We start from the raw sequence: 21991 nt of genomic DNA, 5'->3' as shown, positions 1-21991 counted from the left end.
AGTTTGAAAACACAATCTACTTTTCTAATTCCACCGCAGTTTCAATTTTTGAAGCTGAATCGATCAGGTGATAAGCATCATCCATCAGCAAAACTTGTGCTTCATATCATTGTTCGAGATTCTACGTAATTTATTAATTATTCAAGCTAACTAAAGAAATAGTGCACATGTGAGATTTTTATGACAAGCATTCAAGTTCTGTTACTCTACCAAATATACAATTATGAAGTTATATTCTCAATTATTTTCTTTTATTAGTCAACATATGAAAATACTGTATCAAATATATATGTGAAATATTTCAGTTGTTATAAAGTTCAATTCCCACCTCTATTCCGCGCACGTTCTCAAAGCGTCGGCGCCACGACGCTAAATGTGTGAAACCTCAAAATACGCAGTCGATTTTTCCCAAAAGATAGGAATGTTTTGCTTTTAATCAAATTAAAAAAAAACTAAGAAAAACACGATGGATTATCGATCCACCTCCCCACAATCTTCAGATCCATTTTCCGAGGAAATGGAAACGGAATCCGTGAAGGAAAAAGCAATATTAACTAGGCCAAAATTCAATAGCACGAATTTTAAATCGGGATATATGCCTGTGGAAAACATTAAACCAGGAATGACCGGACGAAAAACGTTTGCGTTTTGGACTTTACTGGTATTATTGTTTATTTTGGTTATTGGAAATCTAATTCTTACTGTTACGATTATCGGAGTGCTGAAATTAGGACAAGGTATGTTATTTTACTATTACGCAAATGTGAAAATGGATTAAGCAATTTTTCAACAACCGCTTTAGAAACTAATCATTGTTTATGGTTATTTCTGCTTTTGTATAGGAAATCTCTTAAAATAGATATGCATACATTAAAGGTAGATACGAGTGAACTGTATTAAATAAAAAAAAATATTTATCGTATTATCTGAATAACTAATATAAAATTATGAATTAATAGAAATCTTAAAGATCTTGAGGATATAATAGGTATGAATTCAATTTTCTTTGTCATGGCGTACTGGTTTTAATATATAATCTACAGGATTATCCCAATTTTAAAAAAATTCTACCACTTTCCTTTTAGGTACATTTTTCTTTTGAGACATAGAGAAATGTACATTTGAGATGTGATAGGTTAAATATTTCACATGATCCATGAAAATCAAACTTGCACGAGGAAAATTTGAGTAAAGAGTGAAAAAATTTCTTTAATGTTCAAAAATATTTCTGAAAATATTCTCTTTTCAATCCTACATAGTGAAATCGTTTACAATCTATTGTTCTAAGTTTGTTAACGTAAACTAGCTGAAGTCAACATATAAGGAGACAGAGCACTTTTTTATGATAATATTCATGTAGCTCTCCCTCAGTTTTTTGAATTTTCTTCCAATGTAAAAAATAATGTTTGGAAATAATTTTTTCTCCACATTGAGCTTGGTCTTACTATCTCTGTGATGGCCACCCTGTCTTGTTTTTTCCATGTATTTTGACTTTAGAGTCTAGCTTCTCTATTGGATTTCTTGTTTTTTACTTAATCTTCGGCTTAGTCTCCCCATTTCTGTCGTAGCGTCCCTTTACGAAAAAATTTTCTATTATATGAGTATGAAAAATAATCAATTTTTTAAACTGTTAAGGTAAGAGCGTCAAACATGTTAAGATTTGTTTTTTTTTTGAAAATCCCGATGTGTTCGAAAACAATAAGTGATGGGAAATCAAATTCATGAGGAATATACTTCTAAAAGTATATAAAAGCAAATATTATGCTAATATAATATTTATTATTGATTTTAATAAAATAAAAAAATCATATATCCACATAAGTAAAAAAACAATATCTAAAATCACCAATAATTGACATATTTTTTATCAAACTATTGACATTACTTTTAAAATAATACCTATATATTCTAGTACTTAAAAATCGTAACATCGATAATGAAATGTGATTTTTTCAATGTTTGGTAATGTCCCTTCATTCACATTTAACTAGTTAATGGGGAAGATACTCCTCATTTTTTAATTGTCTTCCGATGTTCTAATGATTGGCATAAAAATCTCTAATATTTGACGGGATCTGATGATGATAGTAATGGAAGTTAAATACTTATCAAGTGAAACAAAATAGGAATTTTTGCAGTATAGATTTTGAATGGATACTAAACACAAAAAGTGCAGCAAAAATTTGATATTAAGATTTTTTGAACCATCTACATAAATATATTTAGAAAATTCTTACTTCAATCAATCCCCAGCTGCACACATTCTCGAAAAAGCCAACAGTTTTTTAATTTAGGGCTTTTCGATTATGCTGACATCATCATTCTTTTTAAAACAAATATTTTGCTGTCAGTGTTTATACATTTTTTCATTCTAACAGCAACGTCCATTAGCTGAATTTTGTGTAGAATTCGTAACTAATACAATAGAGATTATCTCGTGCTGCTCACCAAATTGACTCGCATGTAATATGAGATGGAAAGCACGCCCATCATTAAACAGGATGGGCAGTAATTTAATCTCATTTTAAACAATCCATGGACAGAATATATTATTAATAAATTCAAAAAATGTGTCGCCCGTCATCCAGCTAGTTTCATACTTCCCAATACTCCAGGATCTGGTACACTTCCCGCTAATTCCTCAAAAATTCTTTCTTATTTGCATATTTTCATCGGGGGAGCGAGGTCACCTGCATTTGCTGAAATTAATATTATCAAACCATCCTTTTTGTCACTATTAACTATTTTATAAACGGTTTTCTCTCCACGTATAGCTAATACTTTGTCACCCTTCGGATTGAGGTAAAAAGCGGTTTCGTCAGCATTAAAAATTCGTCGAGGGTGAATTTCACTAAACCAACTTTTTAGTTGCACATTAATTACCGAAGCTCTGGTAATTGTAAGATTTTGTGGTATTCTTTGGCTGACTTCTGGATTTCTGCGTAAAAAACTGCTATCCCACTTCTTTCCTGGCCTATTTTCTGTTTTGATCACAACCATCAAGTGTTGAACACTAACTAACAGTTGCTCATTTCTAATCGGAAATCCCACTTTGGCTTTAGTTGGGATACAAGAAACTAACATTTTCCTTCATCTCATGTAAGATAGGATTCCCTATCCATTTTACGCATTGACGGTGTTTTCCCTTTGACTCCATACATCAAAGTCATCCATTGCCACTGCCATTCCCCTTTGTACATCAGCTGTAGCTTCATTCATTTGAAGTACCGTGTATTTGAAAAACACTTTGGTTTTTTGGCATTTTCTGAAGAAAAAAAAACGCTAACCGGAGCTCTAATCCAATAGATGACCTATGGTACCTACTAATTGACAGGGGTGTCGATCATTGGTTTCTGTTGTTGTATTTTGATCATATTTATAGTAAAGTGATGCTGATGAGACAGGTAAGGTAAGTAATACAAAATCCTTACATGAAGGTCAGAAACAATGGTTGACACTCCTGTCAATTATTGGAATTTCGCGAAAATTCGACTTAATAATTGACGCATACCTAAACTAACCTCAAAAGCAAAAGTAACTTTAACTATTAACAGAAAAGTGATTATTCATCACTCAATTAATTTTCAGTGATATGTAGCTTCTACATATTTACTTCAAATCTATTTGCTTACCTCTATTTCTTAATCACATTCTTAACAAAATTGAGCTTGGTCTTATTATTTCTGTGATGACTACTCTGTCTTGTTTTTTCTATAAATTCTGACTTTAGAGTGTAATCTCATTATTGGATCCCTCGCTTTTTTCCTAATCTAGAGCTCAATCTCCCCATTTCTGTCGTGTCGTCCCAGTCCTTTTTTTTCAATGTATTCTAACTTCAGAGGCTAACCTCTTTATTAGACCATTCGTTTTTACCTCATCTTGAGTTTAGTCTCCCTATTTCTGCCGTGAGATTCCTTGTCTTGTTTTTACAATGTCCGTTTTTAGAGAGTTTCTCCTAGAACTATTTTTAAAATCTTGATATGACTTACCTTATTGAAGATTTTGGTATCTGTTCTAACAGATTTTGTTACTATTTAATATAAAGTTTTTGTACACATATTCACAATGAAAATATCTGGAATATTATTCCTCTGATATCAGCATAATAAGGTATTGTAAATCTGTTTCTATGAATTCAATAATTATTTCATTTTTGTGAGAAATTTCGTATGTTCTTTAATAAAACCACAGAAATGTTCGTGCTATTGACTCCTATTCAAAAACAAACACCATCCTGTTTTTTGATAAGATATATGTCTAGAATATTCCAATTAGTTACTAAATTACTTTTTGTAGGTATGCAAAGTATTGAGCTGGTACCAGAATATGAAGGCATCAAATTTTATGGAGAAACAAATTTGGATCATATCTACAAACGCGACGGTAAAGTGGAAAGTTTCCAAGATGAACCAATGGAGATAACTTCGAGGAATAGTCCTATTATTATGAACTTAGTGAAGAATGGAAGAGGAGCAATGAGAACTAAAATAGATCCAAACGAAACGCATTTCAGAGGATTGAATTATTTCGAAATTAACAATACAGAAAGAGAAACTATTTTTACTGTTAATAATCCGACTTACGAAAATCTTAAGTACGCCACTAATTTAAGATCAAAACTTGTTAATACCAATAGGATAAGAAGTCCCATAGATGAAAAATTGACTGTAGATAGTGAAACAATGAATATTCGTGGTTCCGAAGGTACAAACATAAATAGTGAAAAGTTAACTTGGTCAGCCGATGATGACATACACTTGACAAGTTCAAATGGTTCTATAGTTTTATTAGGAAAAGAAGGAGTATTTATAGATTTGAATAAAGTTCCCGTGGCAAGACTTAACAATAATTATATAACTTCTCAATTCAAGATTTGCGTCTGTATGCCGCTAGGAAAACTTTTTAGGATTCCTATAGCAAACCCTAACGATAGGGTTTATTGTGATCATGTTAGCCTCGAACCCCAGTACAACCCCTGCATTTAGAGTTATTTTAATTTCTCCTTAACGAATTTTCATTAGGAAAAAACTTTCTTGTGTATTCGTACAAATGGATTTTTGATGGTATATACCTATATTCTTTTTCACATAATGAAATAAAATATCAATTTTTTAGATGTGTAAGTATGAAGTTGCTGCTAGTTGAGAATAAATAAATTTACTCGTATTTTAGTCATTATAAATATTTTTGTAATTTGAATGGATATATGGGTGTATTTACATTATTGTTAGAACATCCGTTTTTCTGGAAATATGATTTTTGTTATTCGAAATGAACCACCTTGTATTTTTGAAATACTCAATAAATGTATTTCATAAAATATTTCCTATACCAACTGCAGAGTTATAGCTAGAATTCTCATGCAATATATTTGCTGATGTTAAATTATATTTAAGACGGATATAATTTAATAAATCTACTCTTATTAAATTCCCCATAGTTCGACCAATTCGGTGTGAAGGAGCAAGTGTAGCAAACAAATCAAAAATATTTTCTAATTTATCTCTTTCAGACTCAAAAATTAAATGTATGCCTAAAATAAGCGAATGATTATTATTCGAAGGTATAATCAGAACCTTGTTATTTTTAGTGACATTATTTACAGTAACAGTAACGGTAATGAAACCCATAAATTGCTGTGGTACACCATCAGCAATAGTGATATGTATTGAAGCATCACATTCAATAGGTAGATGGAGAGAATAAATTAGGGAAAAACATTGGTTGCCAAGAGCACTAGAGTTGCTTCTAGTGTCAGCCATAGCAACAACTTCAGTATTCAAAATTCTGACAATCGTATAAGGACGATTATCATTCGGTTTCCTAACAAACGGAGGACAAATATCGGTAGTAACAGAATTAGTAATATTCTCCGACAAAGATAAATCCACCACAGGAGAGAATAAAATTGGTAAATCAGATAAAATAGGTACATCTTAGTCAATACTTCTACTGTTTTTGAAAACTTAAGTTCCGGCTTAGAAGTGACAAGAGAAACGGAACGAGAAGATAAATGGTTGTCAATATTTTCAAAACGATAATGAGATACGGAAGATAAAAAATATCTGATAAAACTTAAATGAACCTGCCAATCAGCAGCCGAAAGTATGGGAGCAAATGATTGTCGTCAGATTTACAGGACCAGTCCGAACCTCGTTTTTTGAATTACAAGAACGACAATTTTGTTTTGTAGTATTACTACCGCCACAACCATAGCAAAAAAGAGACCTAGGGCAACGACATTTTATTAGGTGTCTTTGTAAAGACAAGCCAGATCAGGTTCAAGTAAACGACAATTATTGCAAGACGGTGATCGATAACAATCAGAGCAAATCCTCGATTCTTCAATTCTTTTGTGAAGCTCTGTAAGTTCATCCATAGTATTGGGATTATGCAATTCTAACGCGGAAATGAAAAACGGTAAAGATTTCTGCGAATCTTTGAAACACGACATTGTTCATCTACAACATTTGATAAACGATTAAAAATACATGTCATAGAAGAAATATAAACTGCTCTCCTTTCCCTTCACCAATGACAGAGAGCGTGCCAGCGTGCTCGTTTTCCTTCACTTTACAACTCAACACCAAACAATCCGTTACAACCAAAGGACTCAGCTTTGTACTCCCGTGATTCTCGGGAGTACAAAAAACAGTGTACAATACGCCGTTTACCGTTTTAAAATCGGAAAAGTGAAAGTGTGCCTTTTTTTAAATTGAATTTCAGGTAAGTGAAACACAATTTTCATAGATTTTATTTTTATTATAATCGTATCTATTAATTTTTAAATTCCACCTGTATATAAGTAAAATCATGTTGAAAAACAAATATGACAACTAAATTGGTCCAAGCATTTATTTTTAAATTCTTTGTTTTTTTTAGTTATTTTTCAAGTTTTGGGATATATTTCTCCATAAAACATTCTGTTTTTGTTTTTTCTGAATCCACTTTATCCCATTCTAACTTTTAAAAACAATATCATTTCTATATTTCTCATAGTGTATTTTTGTTCATTTTTTCGACTTTTAGAATACGATATAATCATGAACATCCCTCAGAGAAAAACCCCGGCCCGGCCCCTCTTGTGGTTAGGTGACTGTTTCGTAAACTATCATAAAACTAAGATATTGTAATTGTAGTACATAAGTGTATTGTTTGTAAATATAATTTTAATTGAATTTATATAATTTTCTTATATTAAATTTAGTAAATAAGCAAGTTTTTGAAAAATTGTACATACGAGTATAATAAAAGTTTTATAAAAAAATGTGAAAGGTTGTTTATTTATTATATTTCCTACAACAATTTTATTTGATTGACAATAAAAAAAGTGAAATATGTACATGATGTTAAGTAATCGTTAACGTAATTAATATACATAATTACATTTTTTTATAATGTCGTTTTTGATTTTTTTTTGTTAGTTTAATTTCTCGGTCTTGGAACCAACAACGAATTAGTTACAAGGTAAGTCACGAAGTTAGGCTACTCGCTCCACAGGTGAACTGTCCCCTTTACCACTGACTTAGAGCGTGCCGAGAGGCACCCACTTAATTAATGTTAGATCAAATAATTTGTATCTAAAAACCTTTCGGTCAGAGCCATTGGTTTATCTCAAATAGCCCCGTACTCAGTGATAATCTGTGAAAATGGTTGCCGTATTGAATGGGTTAAGTTTGATGTATACATTTATTTAATTGATACCACTCTCGTATAATGGCTTCGCTGCTTGTATATCTACATCACGTCGAAACTTGTATTGAACCTAGCAGTGTAGTTGGCGAGGTTGTCGAATTGCTTAATTGAACGAAATTTTTATTAAATAAGTAACTTGCCCTTAGTCCAAAGAAGAGTTACAAACTAACAAGCTCAAAAACAAAGCCATATACAGGTGTAGATATATAAACGTGTTGGAAAATGAACCTTTAGATAACTCGGAAAATATTACCACCTTCGTACATCAAATTAGAGACAATCAAAATTTTTGTAAAAGCCATGGATAAAGATTTGAAAGTTGTTACTTTGGTTTTGGTACTACAAACTGGCTTCACGAAATACTGTTGTGGAGTGGAACAGCCGAGAGAGAAATGAATATTATGATATGTCCGCCAAAACTTGATCACGTTACTGGGCGAATAAATTTGAAAAATGGAGTTAACCTCGAAAGGATAATGTTGCTACTGCTGCACATCAAATTAAGACTAAAATTTTGTAATAGCCATGGACAACGATGGAACAGGTTTCAAAGTTTTAAAACAAAAAATTCCTTCTTTGAGTGACGATAAAATAAAGCAAGGTGTGTTTGTTGGACCCGACGTCAAAAAATTAATTAAAGATCCGGTAATCATTACCACCTCAAATGAAAAATAAGGAGCTTGATTACGTTTTTCAGAGTTACTGAAAACTTATTGGTTAACTACAGATCTCCTAAATATTCTGAGCTCGTAAAAAATGTTCAATGCATATCTATTATAAATTGAGATGCAATATTTCCTTGAAAATACACTTTTCACATTCACACCGGAATATATGGGCGTATTGAGTGATGAGTATGGAGAGCGCTTTCATCAATATGTTGCAACAATTGAAAAGTGCTACCAAAGAAAATGTGAACCAGCAATGTTTGCAGACTACTGTTAGCCGTTCTCAATTGGAGTTTCATAAATACTTAAAATGTTTCAAAACAATAAATTTGTTTCTCACAAACATGTGACGTCACATTTTTTATTTATTTTCACTACAAGAATTACGAATTACATGATCTTATCCACGAGGAAAAAATTAATAATTTTTTTTGTTGCCTACTGTTATAATAAGTGATTTTTTAAGAGGTATAGGATTTGATTTTGTAAAAAAACCACAAAAAATTTGGAAAAATTAATGAAATCTTTATTGGAATCGATGGAACAATCAGTATAATTTAATGTTTGAAGAGAATTTCATGCAAATGTTGGCCGCGGCTTTTAGATAGCCCATGCGCAAGGTCCAATTTTGGCACACGCTCTCCAACATATCGGCCGGTATTTCACGAATAAATGCTTCAATATTGGCTTCCAGTACGTCAATCGTTCCTGGTTTATCCCTGTAGACATTATCCTTAACATGGCCCCACAAGAAATAGTCCAAAGGCGTTAAATCACACGATCTAGGCGGCCAATTGACGGGCCCTAAACATGAGATGAACTGTTCACCGAAGGCGGATGTGACAATTTTTCGATAAAAAAGTGGATCTCCCTCCAACTTTGTCATCGTCCATCCACCAAATATTGGACGTTGTGGGAGATTGTGTGGCTTCAACTCTTGTACCAGCCGTATCTTATGAGATTTTACACCAAAATCCTTTCGCTAAATTTTCAGTAACAGAGGCCCAATTGCTGCGAACAACGGCGAATCGATATTTCACGGTCATCAATAACACTGGCGGATACAGCCGCAATATTTTCTTCGGTGTCCTCATTGTAAGTTAGCGTGTTAGTGGTTTAATGACTAATAATAATAAATTGGGTTCGAAATTTAGTCACAAGCTCAGTAGGCCGACCAAACTGCCCATAAATTGAAAGAAGTACGCGATGCACTCTCGTAACCGAGTATGAATTTTGATGAATTCAATTATTTGCAAGTGTTGTTCGTTCATAAGTCGATTCATGATTAAATTATAGACCAAATTGAACAAGTTTGACAATAACACAAGACACGATTTACGCGTGATCTGTAAAAAACAATGTTGCCAAAAAAGTCACTAGTTATTATACTAAATATTCATCCTACTATTTTTTTTTAATTTCTGTATAGATAATTATGAAGTAGCAGAAAGTTCTGATAATGATTCAGAAAGGGTTGAGAGTGAGTCGGACCAAAGAAGGAACGAAATTAACTAAATTCCACCATAATTCTGTCATTTTTTGATAATAAATATTGTTAATCTAGTATCCAGTTGAATTAAAATATTTGATATAAATTTCAACACTTATAAATGAGCGTAATGGCGAAGATAAGCAATTTCCTTCCAGATGAAAATTTGTAAGCTAATTGTTAATATACTGTTGCGATGAATAGAAAAAATTAGCTAGCAGTAACTCGAGAGAAACCTGTTGAGTTGATGAATTTAAATAAGCAATAGATGCACCAGCTTAACATCTTCGTAATATCATTCAAATATCAACTGACAGTTTTTCAACCGAGATACATCCACCTGACATAAATATTTATCCATAGTGATATATAAGCTTATCATCAGGTAAATTTTTATTTAAAAAAAAAAATATTAAAAGAATAAATTTTTCTTCGGTATATTGAATTAGCTAATTTGACAAGTTTTTAGCCGAGAGGAAATGACTCTCTCCGTCGATCCGCAACTGACGTTCACGAGGCTTTATGACTATCTAATGCATTCTACTAGTACCTAGGCTACAGCTTGATCATCAATATATTTATATTCCTCCTCCTATTCTTACATAAAGCGATTATCAGATTTATGTGCATGTACATTGAAAGTGCAAAAAATGTATCCAAAGTCTATTTATTGAAAACAAATAGTGAATCAAAACAATGATCAGTGTGTGATCATCCCTGGCGAAACATCGGTATTGGTCCACATCAGAGACACCATAATATACCCCAAATAAAAAACCGCATGGGAGGGATTTGTGCCTCATTACTGCAAAATATATATTATTATATTATCGTACTGCAGTTGACATTAGCTATACACCACCTAAGAAAAGAGTTAAAAAGCTTCATCTTAACGCTAGAGATCAACAAATGATTGTGAAGATGTATAAAAATGAAATGTAAGAAAATAATGACAAGACTGTTGATGACGTTATTTCCAAAACGGCAAATATTTCGGGAGTATCTTCTTCCAATACTTACTGAATCCTTCATGAGTACAGAGCTAATCATTCAATGGCCGACTCAAAAAAGTATTTATCGAGAAAAAAAATTAACAATTTAATTGATTTCGACAGGAGTTATCTACAGTGGATAAAGTTCTGAGAGTAATTAACGAAGATAACGACTTGCCGGATTTTACAAGATAAACATTTTATAAAAAGAAATGGGATTTTAATACGAAAACGAGGAGGGAACAGTTTATTATTAGAAAAAGCAGAAATAATTGTGTGGAGGAGAGAATACCTTAAAAAAATTAAGAAAATAGAAAAATTTACTACCTAGATGAAACATAGGTAAACAGTAAGGATAAGATTGGATGGACTCTTCCATACAATTCTCAAGGCAAGCATTCTTGGATGGACTTTCCACCGGATTAAAAAACCCCTCAGGTAGGTAATATTTCAAAAAACGATTTAACAAGCTTTCATTTAGTGTCACCTGTCTGCGTATATATGTGGTAATCAAATCTAAGTTCATTTTGATTGACATTTACAGAAAATAAAAAATTTCAATTTTAAAAATATTTTTTACAAAGCTATTCAGAGAATCATACATGTTAAGTGGAAAAATAGGGGATTATAGTAAACACCATAATTCATATTTTTTTTAATAAATTGAGTAGAAAACGGTAAAAATGTAAAACGTAGACTACGTGTCATGGATTGCCGTATATGTTCAAAGATTTGAGGTGTATTTCTTATGGTATTACATGCTATTTGAATAAGATTCTTCAAACCGTTGATATAGACTATGGGTGTCATGTATACTAATGATTTAAGGTAACTCCATAAAAGGGAATCACAAGGATTCAACTATGAAAATCGAGGAGGCCAATGTTGGGGCTCTCCTTGAACAATCCAATGGTTGGTATATGTTGCCTAGCAGTCCGATTGTAGTGTACTGGAGCATCGTGCATCAAAATGGTAGAAAAATGGTCCAATTAAGTTATCCCCTACAATACCAATCCATTACTGAAAAAACATTTTTAAAATGTAGTAAGGATATAACTAATGTTCTAATTCTTCTCTATAACAAAAATACGGTGTTCATTCCAGAATAAGAAATTTCATGTGAAAAAATTTTATACAATAATTTTCTCACTTATGGGACAATACAAACATTTAAAGAAAACTTTTGTTATGTATTTTTTTTTTGTCAAAGTTGTGCAGTTATTTAGTACATTATTCGACAAAATCCATTGTGATTCTTTTGCACTATAAAAGAAATATTTCATCAAATTACATTCAACTTAATTCGAATTTATATTGTATTTTAATCATAGGACAGTCCAAGTTATTTGTACCATTTACATAAACAAATATCAAAAGTACAATTAGAAATTTTACAAAAAGTAAATCTTATAATAAATAAAGATTATATTTAAACTGAAATTGACTGTGAATTAGTGTAAAGTTTTGCACTTTCAATTCACAACTTGATTGATTCCTGTTAACTGAATTACCAAATAATTCAATAAACTATGCATCTTGAGTTTCCATATTTTCATCTCCATCTGCCTCCATATCCTCATCTTCATCTCCATCTTTCTTTTCTGGTGGATTTTCATAAGCTTTGTCTAATGGAGAAACTACAATTCCATCCCAAACTGTCAACTCTTGGGCTATGTTAGCATTACCTTCCAAACCAAGGATATGTTTATAGCCTCCGTGAGCTAACACTCTAACTACAGATTGGGCTGTTAAACAACATATATCTTGTTGTTCTAATGTCATTGCTGTGTGTATTCTAAGGCTAACACCTTCACACGGGTCTGTAATACCTGCTGAACCTGGGAGGAAGAGACCAGCAGCGAGAAGCTGGAAGACCCTTCGGAAAGCAACATTTAATGGTAAAGCTTGCCTACTTGGATTGTGCATTATAGCAAAATGAGCTAAAAGATCTAACATCCAAGGTGTCAAAGGTTCAAAACCTTCATTTCGATTCCGAACGTCTCTCAATAAACGAATCAGAACTTTAATAGACGAATGATGAGCATTTTCTTCAAACCATCTACTATGACGAATTGCTGCTAGATGACTCAACATGATTTTTTGATCCAAATGAATTTCAGGATCCAATTTTCTTATATTATGATGTACCGTGGTAACCATTACTCTGACACAAGCAAATGCATTGCTGATTTCGATTCCCCTTTCATTCGTAGTGTGTTGAAGCTGTTCTCCCTTTTGAACAATTTCATTTTTCATAAGATTACGAAGATCATCACGTACTTTGTTACCCAATGCTTCTACCGCTTCTCTAGTTGGAAGTGTTTTGAGAATAACAACTATGTCTGCAATGTTGTGACCAGCAAGCATGGTTCCCTTCTTAAAAGAACCCACTTGTCGAACTTCATCAAGTTGCTGAAAGAAAAGGAAAAATTCTTAGAAAATTAATCAATATATTTTCCAAAGTAAAAATATCACTGTTTTGAATTCACAGATTTAAGAAAAAATATTATACGAGGTAATTTTTAACCTTACATTGCAGGTAATCACAAAGAAAGCGCATATACTGACAGGACATTTGATAAACCACCAGAAACATAAAATTTTAGCATAAGCAGACGATGTTGTATTACTAGCCAGATCCCGGGGGGAATTGGAAAAAGTCTATAGTAGATTGGAAAAGGAATCAAAAAGATTTGGCTTCAGGGTGAATGGCGAAAAGACTAAATACTTGGAAACGACAAAAGGAAGAATCAGGTGGAAAACGGATTTCAGGACGGAACACAAGGTATAACATTTTGAAAAAGTTGAGTCCTTCGACTACCAAGGTGTGCTGATTACGAATAAGGATGATGAGACGAAAGAGCTAGAAAATCAGGTAGTGGAGTAATGGGGTCCTAAAATAATATTCTTAAAGTAAAAGCAATCTCCAAGGCAACAAAGATAAGATTATACAAAACAAGGATTAGGTCGACTGTACTGTAGGGGTGTTGAGTCCTGGGTGCTAACCCAGAAATATGTTGAAAAAATAGAACAAATGCTGAGGTGAAAGAAATATATAACGAGCTTAATATTACACAAATAGTCAGGTAGTTGGGACATGTGTGCAGAATGAATGCAAGCAGAATTGCTAAGAGAGCACAAATGGAAGGAGAGGGAATTAGAAGAAGAAACAGGCCGATAAATAAATGGATAGGAGATGTAACATCGGATATGAGAAAAGTGGGAATAAATGACTGGAGGGAAAGAGCAGAGGACAGAAACAGACGGAGAGGTATAGTAAAAAGAGTAGAGGAAAAAGAACAAAGCAGAGTTTGAAGATTTTGAAATGATTATATTGTGAATTTTTCAATTCTAAAAGAATCTAGCCAAGCGCCTTCAAGGCCTAGTGCTGTAATATATATTTATACGAAGTATCTTAGTGAAATAAATTCTGCTTTCATTATTTTCTGCAGCAGAATGACATGATTTCATTTTGAGCAAGCTATTGAATGTGTGCATATTTAAGAGGAGATCGCAAAGAATGCTTTTGCACTGGAATTTCTACGAATTTCATGGAGATTAATATGCAGCCTCATAGTTAGCTTTTCATAAACTTTATAAGCATATATAATGGACTAGACAGATAGTACATTAAAGGCTTTTGCAGTGCTATCTTGCCTCTCTCTATAACCCCAACATTGCTTAAAGTGGCATTTGTTTTATTGTCTGGAACCTTTCCTTGGAGGTCAGAGGTATAATAATGATAAAGAGTTTATTTGTTGTTGAAAGCAATATTAAAAAATTAATAACAAAATTTTGTCTTAGTGCTTCACAAATTCATATGGAATATTTGTGTGAAGCTTTTACCAATAAACACAATAGCTGCAACATGAATTTGGGGGTAATATTATATTTTTAGCAAGCACCAAGGTTCATTTGAATTTTTTAATAGTTACAGAGCTAGGTTGTGTACTGTGATATAATGGCGCAGAAGATTTATTTGAAAAGAAATAAACAAAAATTGAGAGTTGAATTCTAAATGGTAATTTTTGGCTTGTGTTGTCTAACAAATTGACACAATCATGAGTGTAGTTGAAATCAACCTATTATTTCTGTGGTTAGATGGCAAATGCATATGTCATATTTGACAAAAGAGCCATTGTAATGTGATATAACTCGTCATGTTATAATTTGGTTTCACAAGAACTGTATTATAATTGCAAACTGGTTCTGCTTTGTCTGATTTTATCTAGCGGGATCTTCCTGCTGCTGTACTCAATTCATGCACCGATATTTTTCTTCAAATTTTTGATATTGGAATCCGTACTTTGTCGTTAGCAGATTTCTTAAAATATGTACGAGTGCCAGCCAGATGATAAACATGTACATGAACATCATTATGTCTTCAATCTGAGCCAATCACCATTGTCTATTGTAGATACAAGCAACTGTGTCATTAACTTCCTAGGACAAGAACAATTTTGCTAATGCAATGGTCTTCACATATGTCAGTTTTTGATGTTTTATAGCAACGAACTTTATTTTCAGAAATTGCATGAAATTTGTGAAATGTCCTGGAGAACATGGGACACTCCTAGTAGAGAACAAGCAGAATCAACTTGTACAATATCCTCTTCAGGAATATAGTTAACATCATCATGGAGAGAACTTTTGGCTTTGTGCCCAAATCAAAGAACTTTGCAAAACAATTTCGACAAAGATTTTCATCATGACAATTGGTTTTCAAGGCAAATGATCCAACTTTATTTCTTTTAAATTTGTAGAGATTCATTTCTTATGCACTTCTATGGATCCAAGCAGTGTTTTCAAACAAATGGTTATATTTAACTAGGTACTTTTTTGTATGACACTCACAAACCAAAGTAATAAAATTATTACCTACTCTACATTTCAAAAATTATTCTGCAGCATGATCAAAAGTATTTAAATGTTTAGGAACACCAAACCATAACAGGGCACTTCATCGACAATTTTTTTCAGCAAACCATTGTTCTCTGATTTCATCAATGAAAAATACTGTTACAGCTCTAAAATTAAATATTTTAACAAAAATATCACACACACAAGAGAAAGAATTATGACACCACTGTATAACCTCCACACGAGACACAATCACTGACTAAGAGATCCCACTTAACAGTACAAGGATCATGTCTTGTCAAGAACTGATTATGTTGTGACAGGAACTGTTCCTGTCACGAGTCTTGTTACCGCTTGTTTTTTGATTTCAATGTAAAAATAAATGATTACACTGTCTAATTTATATTTATCTATCAAATTGGTACCATATCTATTATAGTCAATTAAATTATACCATACCAAAATAATTATTTTTAAAACTAATTATAGTATTTGATTTATTTTAGGTTAAATTATAGTATTCCAGTACCTGGGTATGTACTGATGACTTTAATTTCGAACTGAGATGAAGTTATGCATTTTTTAACAAGTTTTCTATAATATCCTTATTAGTAAAAAGTAAAGTTTTTAAAAATCTAGTGACAAAAACTGGCGCGCAAGTAAAATTTTTAAATTCAAAATTTCATAACTTGGTCTAAGATCAAATAACAAGAGTGAAATTTCTGCTGTATATTGCTACCATATAGGTACAACACATGTTAGATTTCTATATCTTGCCCCACCAGATATATTGAGCTTCAAACTTTGAAAAAATGGAAAAATGTTGATTTTCAAAAATTTATAAAAATTTAAGAAGACTCACGTCAAACCTCATAATCTGATATATGCGAGCATTTTACTATCCTATAGTATAAAAATCATTAGCTATGGTATTTGATTCCACTTTGTCCAAATTTTTTTTTTTGAACATAAAATTCAATTTCAAGGCATTAGTGCTTGTTTTAGAGAAAATATTGTGAATACCTTATTTATAGAGGGGGTTTTATAGAGAATAACGGTAAAAGTCTCATTGTACTAGATCTATTCTGTACAAAGATATTCAATTTACTGGTGATGCCTGCAAAGGTCCTAATTATAAGGGTAAAAAAATGTTGAAATAAAAAATGGTCATTGGATCACTTCAGATGGATTGACCCCTTTACTTTCATAAGCTGCATCTGTTTTTCCTAAGTTTGCCATCTCAGAAATAAAAAAATATCAAATAATATAATAGCCAATATTAAATTTATCAGTTTTGGTTAAAAACTTTTAAGCCATTTTACTACCAATTTAACAATACATAACAGGTATACGAAAAAATTTAAAACTGATGATAATGTGATCTATTACTAGTCAGTGGCTCTTCATAATTGATTACGCCAACATACATCTCAAAATCACATTAATTATTAAATTTAAGCCAACATATCAGCAGTTTGTGGTTATGTGTTTTGGATTTGATTGTAGCATATAGGGTCATGTCAATTGAACCAGTCCATTTCACCAAAAATTTGTTCTTTATATAGAGATGAATAATACCACTAAATTTTTAATTTTCATTTCACATACTTTTTGAGTTAACACACTTTAAAGTTTTGTCGTTTCTCAATTCCGAGCGTTAGATAGTACCGAGTAAAACATAAATATATTAGAATAGAAAAAAAATTATTTGACACCCAATCTTGGTAAAATTTTTTAGGTAGGTTCTTATAAGTATAAAAAATTCAAAAAAATACTTAACAGAACCCTAAGTTGAACATAAAATATAATAAAAAAATTATATTTTGGACTTTTTAAAATCTTAAAAATGCAAACATGGCTCAGCATAAACAGGGAATGAGATAATCAAGAATTTTTCCCCCTAAGTTATCTGCATGGAACAGGTTTCAATTTAATAAAATGAAATTTTAAGAAAGTTTAAGATTTGTACGTGTTCAGCAGAGTAAGACATGTATCACAAAGGCCTAAAGGTGAAGCTAGAGGAAAAGTTGTGCACCAATTGCTCTAAAAATATATTCTTTACTCCAAATGACAGTGAAGAAGAATCGCAGGATGATGGTATCTTTACACTGCCGACTGAAACTGAAACTCAGTTACTAAAAGGAGAGGGTATTGATTCCCTAAATTCTTCTTTAACAGAAGTCGTGTGTTCACTTCTTAAATTACATGCATTGAATGAAAACTCCAAAATTGTCTATGCACAAAATAAATTAGAAAAACTGCACCAAAATGAAAGAAAAAAAATTAAAACAGTTTTAGATGTTTAGTTGTCGAGAATATAAAAAGTGAAGTAACTAAACTTTTGTAATACATGCTACACAACTGGAAACGAGTCATAAAGATCTACAAAATCTTCTTTTATGAGAAAAACCTGCTCAAAACTGCATGTTTAGGCGATGTGAAAAATGTCCATCAAAAGACAATCAAACAATGTTCTTACAAACAAAAATTGAAAACTATGAAGTTGAAGTCAGAATCGAATCCAAACAGTGGGTAGCTACAGGACACCAATGATAACACAAACTTCAACAATTGATGAATTAACAACAAAAATAGAAAAACTGAACTCTCATTCCTATTTTGCAAAAAGGCAGTCCAGCTATTTTAAAAGGCTAAAGGAAACTGTGCGCCAAACGAAACCATTACATCAAGGGACTTCAGTGAGAATTTCTCCTTTGTGATTCAAGATAAGGTGCAGGGTTACCATTGGACCTCAGACTCCTGTATTGTTCATCCAGTAATTATTAACATGTGTGTTGATGGAGAAAAAATAGTCTCATCATATTATGTAATTTCCAATGACTTAAATCATGATAATTGTATAGTTTATAAAATTCAAGAAACCAAGTTAGATAATGTTAAGGAAAATTTTCCAAATGTCACGGATGTTCACTATTACAGTTATGGTTGTGTTATGTTAAAAGATTGGAGAGAAAAGCAAGTCTTCAAAGGCCTCTTCAAGACCAAATACTGACTGCAACTACCTTTTACACCTTTTGTAAATCAAACATTTCTAAAATAACTTTCCACTTTATTTCTAAAGAATCAGCAGATAACATTCACACGCTTTGAAAACCTGAATATTATTTCAGGTAGAAGAGGTTTTCACAATTTCAGACTCTTGGACTCATTTGGAACATTAGAATCTAGGCAAATCAGTACTGATAAATTGGAGGTGTAACAGTAAAATTTCTTCAATCTGCGAACCTTCCACCTCATTTTACTACCTCTTCAAAATCTTGTAGTGTCTTGAAAAAAAAAATGATTATTTTTTGGTTGAATTGAGATGGAATGAACTTAAGAACATTATTGACAGGATAATTTGCTTACAAATGTTTACCTTTACTTTGGCAACTACTGTTTTTTATGTTCCTTAAGGTCTGTATTAGATGCTCGGATATTCTATACCAATAAGTTATAGTACAACTAGGTTGTACTTTGTCCATTAACAGTTAGCAAAATAGTGATAAGAAATTTATGAGTTAAGCAGGTTAGAAGATATTTCTGTTCTGCCAGAATTAACTGATAATCATTTGTTATTGTAAAGGAAATGATTTAATATAAATCTCCTTATATGCCAGTACTGTGTTTTATGTTAATGAGTACTTATTATGAATAAAATTTATTATGTATCTTATTCTAAGTCATTTTCAAGCACTATTTAAATATTTTATTCCATACTTTTGAATCAAATTCAACTTTTTGTTTATTAATCTATTTACATAAAATTTGTGAAATTTGTAGTAAAAACTTACACAAGCATCGAAATTTCCAGGTGCCACAACCAAGTTGTCCAAAACTGTTTGAATTTTGGTGACAAGATTTAAAATAGCGGTTTGTTCATGAGGTGTAGGAGATAAATCTGCATTTCGCTTCAAGAGAGCTTGTGTAAACGCCGAGTCGTCAGGGGCTGCTTTCGTACGGGGAAATGATGATTCACAAAGGGCCAAATCGAAGGGATGTCTAGGCAAAAACATCTTTACTTTAAATGGAGGACGTCCACCGACGCTTCGATTCATGCCGCCTCGACCACGCATTCCACCTCTAGCCATCTCGATGCTACGGAAAGTATAATATAAAGTTGATTTTAAAATTATATTTTATATAAACAACCATATGTTTAATATGAAAATCGCTTACTATGTATGTAAATAATACTTTCCAGTTCCTACACTTGTCTACTATAAACACTGTTTAGAGACAATTGATTAAAAGACGGATTGGAATATAAAGTGACTTATAATGACATATGTCAATCAGTACATTAATACCAACCTTTAAGAAGCAATTTCATGTAGTGGTTGAATTTCAACTCATCGAACATATTATTTATCAAAATTCAACCAAAAATCTGTGATTAGATCGAAACTAAGCCATTTTATGTTTGATTAGAAGATTCTTTATTGTACTCTTAAAGAAAAGTAAAACAAAAAATAAGTAGAAATCTTTCCTATAATGTATAGGCTTTAGATTCAAAATAAAAGATGGAGAGGTGTATTCTAGCTATTGAAAGTCTTTTCAAAGTTCTGTTCTTCCAATATATTTTACGGAAACGCTATATATTTTAACTTTGGAGGGTAGATATCAGGAGGAGTGTCTCTTATGGGCTAAAAATTGAAAAAGTGTCCAGCTGTACACGATAAATAACAATTCCAAAACCTTCCCGAATAGCGCTGGTGTAAACAAAAGGTATAATATGAATTGATCAATTATATATGAATTGAAGTAGGTATAACATAGTTCATTATTGAAAATTCTAACGACATTTGTTACATAAAAGTGTTAAAAGCTGTACAGGGCATAAATATTTAGCGTTTTCTTTATAAATCTACCCTGATGCTAATGTGGCGCCACCCGTATTTAACGTATTTCGACGGACATTTTTCATATACACATATTGTTCTCTCTTCTTTTGCTCCATAGTTTTAACAAAATTAGTAACAGAATAGAGTTATTGATATAAATCAATTATATCTATGGGTTATGGCAGGTCGTATACTTCACAGATACTTTTTAAGGCAAGCAGGTAGATTTTCTATGATTGTAACATTTATCCTTGTGTATGGAGAGTAAAGAGAAGAAGAACAATCTGTGTATATAAAAAGTGTCCATCGAAATGTGTTAAATAAGGGTAGCGCGACCGACATAAGTGCCGAAGATTATTCATGCCATTGTCAGCTTTCACATTTTTGTATAATGCAAGTTGATAAAAGTTTTAATATTATACTATGATATTAAATTTTTTAAATCGGCATACTTCAATTTATCTACAATTGATACATTCATACTACACATTTTGTATATACCAGCGCCATTCTGGAAGGTTTTTGAAGTGTAATTTATCGTATATATCTACTGTCTTGGAGGTTGGATTTGTACGAAGAGAAAAGGAGTGGCGACAGATCACATATTCACCTGCTCTATCCTTCAGAAGTGCTACAAATACAACATAAAAGTGCATCAACTCTTTATAGACTACCGGCAAGCTTACGGCAGCGAAAACAAGAAGCAATGTTTATGAAACACTGAGTAAACTTGGTGTGCCAGACTAGCTAATAAGACTGGTGGTCACGACCCTATGCAATACCAACTGCAAGATGAAGGTAGCCGGCACGACATCAGGCCGATTCAACGTCAGAAGAGGTATGAAGCAAGAGGATGGTCTTTCTTGTATTCTGTTCAACCTGACCTAGGAAATAATATTTAGGGGGCTGTAGGCCAAGCCGAGAGGAGCCCTACTCAACCGATTGAGAAAGAAGGTTGCCTACGCAGACGGTGTTGACCTTCTAAGCAGAAGGCAAATAGAACTCGGAGGGGACTTCCGAGCAATCAATGAAGGATCCAATCGAGCGTGTTGACTATTTCAAACACCTGGGCATAACTGAAAACAACGAGACTGCACAGGAGATACAGGAGAGAGTGGAAGTTGGAAACAATGCGTATTGCAGTGCTCAGAAGATAATAAAATCCCGCCTACTTTGCAGGCGCCCAAAAGAGATGATCTACCATACAGTACTAAGTTCAGTTGTCATGTATGCTTCTGAAACCTGGGAAATGACTGCACAAGACGAACTGAGACTCAACTCGTCGGAGAGGTAATTACTTCGGCGCATCTATGACCGAAGCCAAGTCCAAGGAGAAAGGCACATCCGTAGTAGTGTTTAGAATCAGGCCCTTTATGGAAAGCCCAGCCTGGTAGCAGAGATCAAGAGTACAATACTAAGATTGCTTGGTCGAAAGGCCGCAGA

General features: G+C 32.6%; 2 protein-coding genes across 2 annotated transcripts; one reads left to right on the top strand and one right to left on the bottom strand.

Moving 5' to 3' along the window:
* Positions 1 to 354: 354 nt before the first annotated feature.
* LOC130902220 (beta-sarcoglycan) lies at positions 355 to 8412 on the top strand. Its single transcript, XM_057814168.1, has 2 exons — positions 355 to 737; positions 4297 to 8412. The coding sequence occupies exons 1-2, from the start codon at positions 467 to 469 to the stop codon at positions 4983 to 4985; spliced, it is 960 nt and encodes a 319-aa protein (XP_057670151.1). The 5' UTR covers positions 355 to 466; the 3' UTR covers positions 4986 to 8412.
* A 3601-nt stretch (positions 8413 to 12013) lies between these two features.
* Positions 12014 to 20009, bottom strand: LOC130902219 (interleukin enhancer-binding factor 2 homolog). Its single transcript, XM_057814167.1, has 3 exons — positions 19884 to 20009; positions 19499 to 19802; positions 12014 to 13256 (listed from the first exon to the last, which is right to left on the bottom strand). The coding sequence occupies exons 2-3, from the start codon at positions 19793 to 19795 to the stop codon at positions 12372 to 12374; spliced, it is 1182 nt and encodes a 393-aa protein (XP_057670150.1). The 5' UTR covers positions 19796 to 19802; positions 19884 to 20009; the 3' UTR covers positions 12014 to 12371.
* Between the last annotated feature and the right edge of the window lie 1982 nt (positions 20010 to 21991).

Source organism: Diorhabda carinulata, chromosome X (assembly GCF_026250575.1).
Source record: "Diorhabda carinulata isolate Delta chromosome X, icDioCari1.1, whole genome shotgun sequence".
NCBI classification, from domain to species: domain Eukaryota; kingdom Metazoa; phylum Arthropoda; class Insecta; order Coleoptera; family Chrysomelidae; genus Diorhabda; species Diorhabda carinulata.
Note: the sequence above shows the minus strand (reverse complement) of the source record. Positions and strands in the feature narration are given on the sequence as shown.